The 13,157-nt window shown below is 36.7% G+C and overlaps 1 protein-coding gene across 2 annotated transcripts in view; it reads right to left on the reverse strand.

The window, feature by feature from the left end:
- Positions 1 to 13,157, reverse strand: part of EFR3A (EFR3 homolog A) — a 92,111-nt gene that overhangs the window by 19,556 nt on the left and 59,398 nt on the right. For both annotated transcript variants that reach the window (XM_055126479.1, XM_055126480.1), the window contains exons 8-16: positions 12,446 to 12,524; positions 12,126 to 12,261; positions 9,697 to 9,864; positions 6,918 to 7,032; positions 5,754 to 5,805; positions 3,509 to 3,681; positions 2,782 to 2,857; positions 1,536 to 1,697; positions 858 to 989 (exon numbers count right to left, since the gene is read on the reverse strand). In XM_055126479.1, the coding sequence (XP_054982454.1) occupies positions 858 to 989; positions 1,536 to 1,697; positions 2,782 to 2,857; positions 3,509 to 3,681; positions 5,754 to 5,805; positions 6,918 to 7,032; positions 9,697 to 9,864; positions 12,126 to 12,261; positions 12,446 to 12,524 (1,093 nt within the window). The remainder of the gene's footprint in view (positions 1 to 857; positions 990 to 1,535; positions 1,698 to 2,781; positions 2,858 to 3,508; positions 3,682 to 5,753; positions 5,806 to 6,917; positions 7,033 to 9,696; positions 9,865 to 12,125; positions 12,262 to 12,445; positions 12,525 to 13,157) is intronic.

Here is a 13,157-nt window from a genome sequence, read left to right on the forward strand (position 1 = left end):
AACTAGGTGATGAATTTCCTCTGCAGAGGGCTAATAATGGATACAGGACTAATCCTTTCAGAGACGAAATAATTATTCAACATTCAAGATCTGGTTCAAGGGGACAGAGAGACAGTGCAGGATTTAAGGCCCATGTTTTGCTCTGTCCACGTGGGATTCCCTCCCCAAGTGTCAATGGTCCTTCCGGAGGTCCCCCAAACAAGGCCAAGAGCTAGAGTGATAGTACAGCATGTAGGGCGTTTGCCTTGCACACAGCCGACTCATGTTCGATCCCTGGCATTCCAGGAGTAATTTCTTAGTGCAGAGCCAGGAGTAACCCCTGAGAGCATTGCTAGGTGTGATCCCAGAAAAAAGCCAGGGGAAGAGAGCACATGGATTTTTGAGGGTGGTCGGGGTGCCCTTGGGGGTTCCTCAAGACCCTAGCAGCATTGCAGCCTCTAGCCCTGCCATCAGCCAAATAGCGTACAGGACCCCTGAACACAGGTTAGACCAACCTCCCCACAAAAAAGATCTGACTCAAATAAATTATTTAAAAACAACAGCAGCATCAATAAAGAAGCATGATTTAATAAAATTTAGATGCTAAATTCATAATGACTTAAAAAGAAATTTTTATTAAAAATCACACAAAGCATTTTAAGAAAACCATATATTCCACTCAACTATATTAAAAATACTTAGTTACAAAAAAGATACCAAAGGAAATGTAAGCAAATTTCAAATTAGTCACAGTACAACTTTACAGTATTATTTTAACATTATCTTAATATGCAGTTATCAAAACTAAAATTGTAAGTGGGAGAAAATAAGTTCTTTCGGTATAAAAGCCAAGTCGAAAGACTTTCTAAATACGTCACCTTGCTAACATGCTGGCAGAAGGCAGGGACTGCTATCATCTGACTAACAAAGTTGAGGTATGCTGCGACCAGTGCCATGATTCCACATCGATGGAACATCGATAAATTATCCTCATTGATAATTGCACTGTCCTTCAATGAAAAACAAACACAGCTGATAAATCAAGGTTGGATATTCCACTAGCACTTAGCATTTTCTCAATGATGATACTAGAACGTTGAAAGCAACCAGACAGGTCACCTGAGAGGAACAGCAGAAACATTTCTGAGCCTAAACAGCTTCTCTGTTAGAAAGTCTATCCTCAGGATGAACATGTGCCATGCGCCAGTGTGCACACACACAGTATGTAACAGCCTGCACTGTACTCAGTCAAGAATGCTTACATTCCTACTAAACTATGTACTTTCCGTCTATCATTCCCACTAAGTTTAAAGTAATGGGACTGCACCCCATTTTCTTGTTACCTCAGCATTCTATGGCCCCAAACAATTTCTAGCAAAGTCAATGCTCATTGAACACCTGTTAGAAAGAATGAACTAATCTGATTCCTGTCTTAAGTATTTTAGATTTAATATTAGATAACCCCCTTTAAAAATGAACATTCTTTGATAAAGTTTACAATACTGACAGTGCCTAATTAATATTTTTTTTTCTTAAATGAAGCTATGAAAGTATACCTGTAAAGCTATGGCCAATCGAATCAGATCAATAACCACTTCCTCATTGGCTAATTCAATGGTTATAAGAGCAAGAGAAGTGTACAGTAACTCATAGTTTTTTTGAATGTTGTCTTCTTCTTTACATCCCAAATATATATGCCGATAGAGTTGTTGCCCATTCTGAAAATGGAAAAAAAAAATTACTCAACATCTCTCTAGCAATCTTCCTTTATTAAGCAAACAAACAGAAAGCATCCCTACTCCCCTGTCAATTGGACCTGAAGCTATACCCTCCCCCCTGGACCACTGCAGTAAGCCCCTAGGAAGAGCAGGAGGCAGGACGTCAAGTCATTGCCCACTTTGGGAAACGGATTTAGTTAAGCAGGTCTTAAAGAAACTGAGATCCCGACTGCCTCTCTCATCTTTTTTTTTTCTTTTATTAATGAATCACTGGGGGGTACAGATACAGGTTTACATATTCTCGTGCTTGTGCTTCAGTCATATACAGCTCGAGTATCTATCCCTCCATCAGTGCCCGTCCTCCGCTGATGACCCCATCATCCCTCCCTCCCACCCACTCCCACCTTACCCCCCTCCCCACCCCACCTCTTTGGCAGGGCATTCCCCTCTGTTCCCTCTCCCTTTGGGTGTTGTGGTTAGCAATGGAGGTCTTGGGTGGCCAATGTGTTCGGTCTATAGTCTGCTCTGAGCACGCCTCTCCCATCCCACAAGGGTCCTCCCACTACATTTTACTTGGTCTGCCTCTCTCATCTTTACATCCCAGTACGGCATGTAACAATGCCTCAGACAAAGTGAGCACGCATTATATTTATTCATTGTTAATACATAGTCTGAAAAAAGAAATAAAAGTGGAGCTATTAAAGCCATTAAATACAGAATCAGCATGTGTTTGGGATTAAAAAAGAACGCAGCATGTTCTCTCTTGAGTGCGTGTCTCTCTCTTTCCCTCTCTTCCTTAGAACTTCAAATAATAATAATTTAAAAAGACATAAATGATAGGAAGAGCATTTTACTTAAATGATGGAATTCAGAATACCAAAGCAGTCCAAAAATCTTAAGTCACTGCTTAAGTACACAGGCTAGAGGAGAAATCATTTTGGCTGATGCGGGAAGGTGGGCGAAGCTGAAAGCGGTACTCTAAGGACTGATGCTCCAAAATATCGTGGCTTTATTTTTCAGACCACAGCTCAAAGTGAAATTATCTAACAATTCAAGTCAGACCTTATTTACAAAACAATCTTACCTTTTTCATGAAACTCGTATCTTGTCTACAAATTTTTTCTCTTTTTATCTTTAGGTCAGCTACATCAGGTATTATCCTAGAGATAATCAATAATAGTTTTAAATAACACATTTACTTATAATTTCACATCTTAAAAGGTAAATACTATTTACATTTAGGAGTTACTTCAAACTCACTTCCACAAGCATTTTAAATAAACCTGTGGAGGTAATAATGGTACTGAATCACAGAGCTTAAACTGCATAAAATAAAATAATCTTAACTTCTAATGTCATTCCTAAACTTAAACAAAAATCTAAGTAAAACTTATGTAACTAGTGATTATTAAATGATCTTTAAAAGTACATCACAGGACCTTCATACACTGCTCTTTCTAAATGCATTTATAATTAATTGAGAAAATTTAAATGAAACACTGGATTAACAAAGCTTGACAATCCACAGTTATTTATTACACTTATTACACAGTTATTATTACACTTATAGGGGCTGGAGCAATAGCACAGCGGGTAGGGCATTTGCCTTGCAGGCGGCCAACCCAGGTTCGATTCCCAGCATCCTATATGGTCCCCTGAGCACTGCCAGGAGTAATTCCTGAGTGCATGAGCCACGAGTAACCCCTGTGCATCGCTGGGTGCGACCAAAAAAAAAAAAATTACACTTATATAATATATCATATAGAACTTTAAAAATATTGTCATTCTGCCTATGTTAAAACAGCAAGTACCTGATCCCGCGAAGCTTTGCTCTGTTGTCATGGCGATCCATGAGATTGTGCATCACTTCCAATACCAACTGTCTTAGTTCATAGTCTTCCATAAGTGACTGTGATAACAAAGGATCCAGAAAAGACCCAGGCAACGCAGTAACAATTGTTTTTGCTTTATATCCAGAGGTTACCTGCCGCCAGAAAAGAGAAAATAACAACAAAAAAACCTTTAAAGGAATTATTTGGTAAAATCCTCAAATTGTTATAGACTAGTCATAAACTTAAGGAAACAGCCAGTATGAACACAAGACTGAAGCATAAACAAGAGATTTTTAAGGTGATGTGGATTTTACCAAATTTACAAAAAAAAATTCATTCACAGAGAGAACAAAAGTAATTATTGCAGACAATTACCACATGCCAGACATGTCCTGAAACACTACAAGTGCACCATTTACCCTGTACAGTAGGCATCAGCATATTCCCACTTTATAAGAGAAAGAGACTTAGAGATTCAAAATTTATGGGACATGTAATTATTACCAAGTGGATACAAGGATTAGGTAGCAGTTTAAGATAACTGGAATACATATTCATTTTGGAAAGCTGTTCTTTGCTACTTTACTAAGACTGCATCCCTTTCCTCTAAATTTAAAGATTCAAAATATATACTTAAATACTGGTCTCTTCCACCCAGATCCCCCATTTTCCAGTAGCTAAGCGGTCACACCCAGAAACTGTCCCCAGCTCCGTGTAATCCCATCAATAGCTAATATTCAGAGACTATAAACCAAGCTCCTGGAAGCTGTCGACATCTTATAACCTAGTTCTCCCTCTCGGAAAACCTGGCAAGCTACTGAGAGTTTCCTGCCCACATGGGAGAGCCTGGCGAACTCCCTGTGGCGTATTCATATGCCAAAAACAGTAACAATGATGGGTCTCATTCCCCTGACCCTGAGAGAGCCTCCATGCAGCACCGCTGGGAAGGACGAGCAAAGAGAGGCTTCTAAAATCTCAGGGCTAGGACGAATGGAGACATTACTGAGATCGCTCAAGAAAATCGACGATCAACGGGATGATGATGATGATGATGATGATGATGATGACTTAAATACTAATTAACACTAACCATACCACATAGACATCCATTCAGTTGATTATGTGGTATAGGTCCAGAAGCAAGATGGTTTGCTCAAGGAACTTTAGAAAAAGGGTTTAGGACCCAATAACATTTCAGGAGGTTAATTCAAGATTATAAGCCTATGAAGAACATCTGACATTTATATTTGGGAATTTAAAAAGTAGAGATGATCTTATAAGTGTGATTTTCACCTTTATGATTTTATAACTGATGGGTAATTGATGGGATGATCTACCTTACTAGTCCAAAAATATATCTATTTCTCATACTATATACAAAAATAAACTTCAGAACGAGACTCTAAATGTGAATAGCAAAATATTACAAGATTTTGAAGGAAATATAACAAATGTGCTTCTATCACCAAAATAGGGAAGTAGTTCTTAAGGAAGATATAAAAATGCAGAAAGCACACAGGGAAGAATTGATAAATCTAGGTATGATAGCATTTAAAACTTCTGACAAGCACCACAACAAAAACTGAAGTATTTCTGCAATTATCCTCCAAACTATTTGTTTTTAAAAAGATCAAATGTACAATATGTACAAAAATGTGCAATGAAGATAAGAATAAATCTGAAAACAATGACGTGGAAAGGGACACATATTCCAACTAAATCCCTCTGATTCTGTTCTCGAAATTATGTGAGATGCGTTTCAATCAATAATGACTACATTATTACAAAGTAATCACAGGACCTTGTATTTTAGCTGTGTTCTTTCTGTTCAGCTATATATTGTTTCAAAATAAATCAGTACTTGGTTAGCATATGAACAAAACTGCATGAAATATAGAAAGCACAGTTTTAAGTTCACATTTGTTTCTTTTGCTCAAATAAACTTATACCACTTAAAAGTTTCTGAGACTTACACCTTCATCTATGAAACGATATATTCTGCCTGTACTCCATTTCATCATTGTGAAGGTCAAATAAGAAAGAAAAATTAAGAATGATGGAAGTAAAAATGACAATGTATTAAAAGCATAATGTTTAAATATATACCAAAAAATCATAAAAAATTGTATCTTACAATATAAAAAAAGCAGATTCTAATACAAAGTAACTCTCTTTATCTTTTCAATAATTTGAGTGTATTCTTCACCCATCTAAAATATCTTACCATAAGTAATGATCTCAGCAACATTATCTGAATCCGTCTGGTTCCCAAGTCCCTAAAATACACAAAGTTAATATTCACTTAATAGTAATTAAAGATTATTATCTCACTCACTCAATTACTAATTCTATAACCCTTTAAATATGGACTAAGTAAATTTTATTTTTAAACTAGCTAAGGTAATGGCTCATTTTAAACTTCCTAGTAAATTTCAAATGAATTAAAGAGTTATGTGAAAAAATTTTAAAAACTGATAATAAAAAATGTATTAATATGACATGAAAATTAAAACATCAATACAAAAACAAATACTATAGACACTATCAGTTGGGGAATATATTCAATACATATAAAACTGGTACCTATTTAATATACATCAATAAGCAAAAATGACTGAAAAAAGAACACATGAAAAAACTCATTTAATTTACATGAAATACATTTACATCAAAGAAGACTATTTCCTTGTTCAATTAACAACAAAAATACAAACTGGAGCTCCAGGATGTTATCAAAGCAAATCAAATCAATAAAATAAAGATCAAAATAAAAATCTTTAAAAAACTTTTAGTTCCAGAATTCTATAACAGCATAAGTTAAAAAATTTATGTAGAGGATGAAGTGTTAACCAAAATATGTTTGTGCAAAAGGAGAACTGATCCACTTGACTAAGGTGGGAGCAGGATGAGGGAGGGGTGTGTGGGAAAGGAAAGGCCAGCAGAGTATACTTAAGGGGAGAGAGGGAGGTGCTACTGGTCCACATCACGAGCCCCAGGCTGGAATTAGGTGCATGAAAAACCATCACTGACAGTACTATGAAACAAAGAACCTTGAGCAATAAATGTAAATAAATATAGGGTTTACAATTTGAAAGAATGTTTTTTGCGTATCTGTACAAACAATGCCTCTAGATTAAACAAAATTGCTACTTAGTAAATAAATGTAAGACAGAAAATATGAAGCTTTGATAATCAGGAAATTTACTCTCAAAGTATATAATGCTGACACTATTGTTCAGCAGCCTAATGCCATGAAACAAAATACAAACTACGTGCCAACAGTTTTGAAAAATATTTGCTAGATTTTCAGATTCCACCAAAACGTAAAGGTTAACCCAAAATAAGATTCAAACTTTAAATCTGCAAAACCGAAATTATATACGCATACCCTAGTTGGCTGATATCCAAAGTATGGGTCGTTGTTCCAAAAACAGGTACTTTGCCCATAATGAACATCATGATTTCTGACCTCTGGTAGTCTGGTAGGTTGCTGCCAAAAAATCCTATTGAAATATTAAGACAAAAAAATGATAACCTGTACAAACTGAAAAGCCTACTTTTCTAACATAAAATTTTATTTTTAACCACAGTTTTCAATATGTGGCAACCAATGTGGTGTTTAAACTACGTACAATTCTTTAGAATTACATGTAAAAAATTACATCTAAAGAATTAAATGTAGTTTCATTTGTTAAAATGATTCAATCATATACAATAAGATGTGCAAAAGTGTATAAAATGATACAAATACAAAATATTTATATAAAATAATAATTATCTGCATTTTAAAAGATATTTAGGTGGCAAACTAGCATTAATTTTAATTGACTAGAATTTCAGGCAAGGTGCAAAACTTCTTTGGTAGTATTTCAATTACAAAATCAGATTTTATGGACTTAAATTCTAATTTTAGTAAGAAAGTCAATAATTAGCCATACTTACTCTATCTAATAAAGAAATCAATAATTAGGCTACTACTTTGGTTTCTCTGATAGCTGGAATGTTTTAAATGTCATTAAAATAAATCAGGTTTTATAACCTAATCCTGTGAGTTAATTTTATATATATATATATCTGTGTACACACATACACATAATTTACACTTGACTCACTTGATATAAAAAGTAACCTTTATTCCTCACAAATCTTGGGTTTTGTGTATATATATTAAATTTATATGCGGTAGACCCTGATTATTGAATTTCTGGTTTTAGAAGCCTCACAGTACTTAATTATCGCTTACTCTATCTGAATGATATCAAAGTCTGGCAATTTTGCACATCTCTTAAAATGCAACATAATCATTACAGAAACCTAGATTTTAAATATTTAAGAGTAAATTACTCTGTCAAATTAACTATTTTGTTCTATTATTAAAATTTAAAAATATTTATATAAATTCAAATTGCCTGTCATTTTGATTGAATCAAAGTGATTTCCCATTATCACATAATCAGCAATCAATAATCTCTTGATCTTAACATGACTCAATCCACATGAAATTCATCATTCTAGAGAATGCTTGCATTTTAATGGAGGTGCTTTACCTTCTGTGTTCAATCATTGGGCTATAACTCAAGATAGAATATGAGAATTAAAGCCCAAGGCATCGGTGCCCAAATGTTCGTCGAACGAATTTTAAACAGAACTAACTGCAGCTCCTTAGGAGAAATGATTGCCACAGCTTGTACTAGTAAGGCACTACTCAAAGGTGAGAGGATACTACCAAAACACGGACTATGGAGAACACTGCCATTAACCGAATGTAGGACAATTTGAGTATTAGCAATAGTAGCAATATTTAATAAAGGAGATAGAAAGATTACAAAGCATAAAATATTATGTATAAGCTCAGACCCATAAAAAATAATACTCGCATTCCTACATATATACATATATATTATGCACAACATAAGTTAAGCCACAAAGAAAATGCCATACAAAATACCCAAATGAGGACATTTCTATTAAATAAAAGTGGAGAAGGTGTTTACTAGTCAAAAAAGGGGGGGGGAATGATCTTTTATAATAGTTAAGATTCAGAAAAAGGAAGCAGAAAATATTATGACTTTATATATACATGATCCCAGACTGAATTCTGAACCTAGTGAAAAGCATGCCATTAATGATAATACTAGAGATAATGAGAAAACTGATATAGGGGATGAATTTATAAAGGTACTATATAATTTTAAAATTTTCTGCTACTGATAATAACTACTCTGGTCACATAAAAAAAAATTCATTCTTTGGAAAAATATACCATGGCAAAGAACCATAATGTATATGTGCATTTACTATCCTATGGTTTGAGATAAATGTATATGTACATATATATGCATGTATGTAGCACTGCACTATAGCACTGTTGTCCCGTTGTTCATCGATTTGCTCGAGCGGGCACCAGTAACATCTCCATTGTGAGGCTTGTTGTTACTGTTTTTGACATATCGAATATGCCCCAGATAGCTTGCCAGGCTCTGCTGTGCGGGCAGGGATACTCTCTGTAGCTTGCTGGGCTCTCTCCCAGAGGGATGAAGGAATCGAGCCCGGGTTGGCGGCATGCAAGGCAAATGCCCTACCCGCTGCGCTATCGCTCCAGTCCATGCCTATATGTAAATATACCAATACATGCATATACACAAAAGGGGAGAACACAAGGATTCACAATAATAAGAAAATACAAAGCATACAATATTAACAATAGATGAACCTGGGTAAAGAGTATACAGTATTCTGTGTCATAGTCTCTGATACATGTTCTCAAATACAAACTTTTAAAAATCTGTTCTTTTTGGGCTACACCTGGCAGTGTTCAGGGTTTACTCCTTGCCTTGGGGTTTCAGGTAACACTGGTGGCAGATTTGGGGGAGTATATGGGGTGCTGGGAGACTCAGATTGGCCGCACTCAAGGCAAGCACCACACCTGCTATATTGGCATTCAGGCTCCCACACAGAAACTTTTAAAATGCCGAAGCAATCATTCAGCTTTGATTAATGTTCCGAAAGAATTACGGACTTTCTGTAAAGCATTTTTTTTAAATGTAGGAGTACTGCTATTTATTCAGCCATTGATTATGCTGACAGAATTGGCATGAACTCCACTCTGTAGAGCATTTTTAATCACTACTTTTAAATGACAGTTTTGCAAAGTCAAAAGGACTCACCGATTGTCTGGATAATAGCATTCTGCACAATCTTTTCATCGTTATCTCTGGAACTCGTGCTTACATTGGCTCTGCCCACTGCTCCCTCCTGTAAGTCATCGGCTTCAAATTCAACACTGAGGCGCAAATGCTTCAGCAGAGTGTTAAAGACTTCCAGCACTGTGGGTCCTGCAGAGAAGCGCAGATGTAATCGTGCACACTTCACAAGTGCTATATACGCAAATCAGTTCTCACAATTCTCCACAGATATTTCAGACATTTTCTCAGTAGCTTGAAACAATGAGGTAACCAATATAGCTCATATTTAAAAACAAGGCAGTCTCCTGGTTATTCCAACACACATTTACTAGCAGCTGTAAGTAACTTGCTATTTGAATCTATGCTACAGATGACAGGGTACGTCATTTGTATTAATGCATTAGTTTACCAAAATTTTTTCAACCAACCTAATCTTTCCTATTCAAAACAACATGTATTAGGAAAAGTAACTGACTGTTTTGTAAGAATTCATGTCATGAAAATACAACTCAAAGTATAAGTATAGGAAGTTCTCTTGAGTTTAAAGGAAGAATTTGTTGCTTCAATTATGACACAAAGGGCTGGAGCGAAAGCACAGCAGGTAGGGCATTTGACTTGCACTCGGCCGACCTGGGTTCGATTCCCAGCATCCCATATGGTCCCCTGAGCACCACCAGGAGTAATTCCTGAGTGCATGAGCCAGGAGTAATCCCTGAGCATCGCTGGGTGTGACCAAAAAAGAAAAAAAAAAAGTCTCCAATTATGACACAGAATTCAACCTTTAAGATTCAGGTAAGTCTTGTTCTCTGCTTTTCATTCTATGCTCAGTCCGTATTTCTGCCTCCATACCCATCACTCTATACTTCAATCAGTGTTTTACTTATGCCCTCTACCTCCACCCTCAACTCTCTCTAGGACAAGCGGCCATGTGGATGCCTGTTTTGAATGTAGAGTCTACACAGTAGCTAACACAAACACTCGTGAATGTGACAGACGGCTGTATTTTCTGTTTTACTTCATATTTCAAATTAAATAATTTTCTAAATCAATAATTTATCTTCACCTTTGAGACATGAGTTGCTGTACCATAAAACCCCACTGTTTTGTTTTTGGGGGCCACACCCAGCATGTTACTAGGGGATCTTCCAGTGGTACTCAAGGGGCCATGTGGTGTAGGAGATAAATGCCGCCTCCCACATACAAACAAAGCATGTGCATGAGTCCTCTGAACTATCTCTTTGGACCTTAAAAAATGCCTCCTTTTCTTGTGACACTGTGTATTAGAATATTTCATTCATTCATATTTACTCTGATTTTGAAGAAACCATAAACATTCTTCTTTTACTAATAAATCCTTGATTTTATTTAAAAGACTTTCCATTTGATTTAAATAAGTGTAATAATGATTACAGTCATTCAGCTATCAAATCTTGGTGACTTTACAGCCCATTCTCTTATACCTACAAAACCAAACACACACACACACACACACACACACACACACACACACACACACGTAACATTTCTATGACAGATGCCTGATATATTACCACAGGGCTACCTCTGATAAAGATTAGAGCACACCTTAGAGATTACACCTGATTTGTATAATCTATGTATATTCACGTAGAATCCATAAACCTTTAGTTGAAACCCGACTTTTGCTTTTAAAAAAGCAACAGCAATCCCTGTTCCCCTTTGCCTTTCCCGTTATTTTTGTTCCAATGACCAGGGAGGTCACACGCTGGCTTCTGGTGCTCTAACACTTAGCTGTGGTACTTGCTGGAGGAGTTGTACATGTTAGTCAACATGCTTTTGTACACACACGGCTGTGGTGTGTGTGGAGACTGCACACATTGTTGTGGCACAGGGGACCACATATGCAATGCCTCTGGGATCACACACAGCATGTCGGGCAATGCTGGGGATCAGAGTCAAGGTCCCCTGCCTGTAAGCAGGTGTTCTACCACTGAACCATCTGACGTTGGCTACTTTTTGTCTTCATACTGCACCGTACATTCCAGCCAATCAGGTTACATAATCATGACACTCTACTTTGCCCCTTTTCTGAACTGTGATTTTTCTGTTCTGCATTACAAATTAGTTGAAATTGCAAAACTCTTAGACAAACACAACTTTTTTCTGTATCTATATTCTCAGAAGCATTCTGCATACAGCTGGTATTTTGAAAGCTTTATGAGAGGAAAGAACAGAAGCAAAGACTACAGAAAGCCAGTGAGCTGTGAACTAAAGAATGACATCAAGCTAAAATTTCAGAGGAAATTATAGCATTTTTGTAATCTTAGAAATATTCTCATGCATTGCAAATATTTTCATATGCTTTCCATAGGCTAAAAAATACATTTTGAAACAGAACTGCCCCCCGTCCCTCCGCCCCCACCAGCTCTCACCTATGGAGCCTTTGGCAGCGATGGCAACAGCCTCTAGCAGAACCTGAATAATACCTGCTCGGACCCGGGGAGAATCCTTTTTACGAGCATCAAGGTGTCCTAGAATCTCCTGAATCACATGGTGAGAATACTGGGCCTGAAACAAAACACGGCATAGAGATGTACAAGCAATTAAATGAATCCTGGCAGAATTCACAGCACTTGAAAGATCACATGACACTTAAATATCCTGACACTACCAGTACTATAAATCACAGTGCCGAAACAAAAACATGGACAGCTCTATCAAAGCTGCTTATTAGTAACTGAGCAAATCTTACCTGGATGGAATACATAATAATTTTAAAGCAGTGAACTGCAAATTCATTGGGATCCCACAGTTTGTGATGATCTAAATGCCTGTAATTAACGATAGAGAATTACATTAAGCATTCCTTATTTTTATACTTTCTTCCTCTTAGATTCCTCAATAGTATGTAAAGATTGATGGTCAAAAATCATATTATCAAAAAGAAAGCTGGCCTTTCCACTTCCAGATATACTGCATGTATTTTCCAGACTCGGTGTGACCTCTGGCACTGCACATGGTGCTCCAAGCGCTGGCGGCAATGGTCCCAACATATAACAACCAGCATGCTACCAATTAGCCACATCTTATTAGGAACTAGCAGCTTTATCTGCGTATATATTCTTCGAAATATCTGTTATCTTAGAGATGCTGATTAGTATCTAAGTAATTACATTTCTAATAGATAGCACCAAAAATAAATTGATGCAGTCAGAATTTAATCCCATTAATTTCTATATAGAAAAGAATACTGCTTCAAGTTACTCAAGTACAGAAAACTAAATAGCTTCTTTCAGACTAGGTTTCTAAAATTTACTGTTTGGGGGTACATGCTCGGTTTGAGGCTCTTCGTGTTCCTGGAGCGAGCAGACGCCATTGGGCTACACTAGCACATGACAGGGACGAATGGAGACATCACTAGCACTGCTGGACCAAATCGGTGAGCAACGGGATGACAAGTGATA

Source organism: Sorex araneus, chromosome 2, assembly GCF_027595985.1.
Source record: "Sorex araneus isolate mSorAra2 chromosome 2, mSorAra2.pri, whole genome shotgun sequence".
Taxonomy (NCBI): domain Eukaryota; kingdom Metazoa; phylum Chordata; class Mammalia; order Eulipotyphla; family Soricidae; genus Sorex; species Sorex araneus.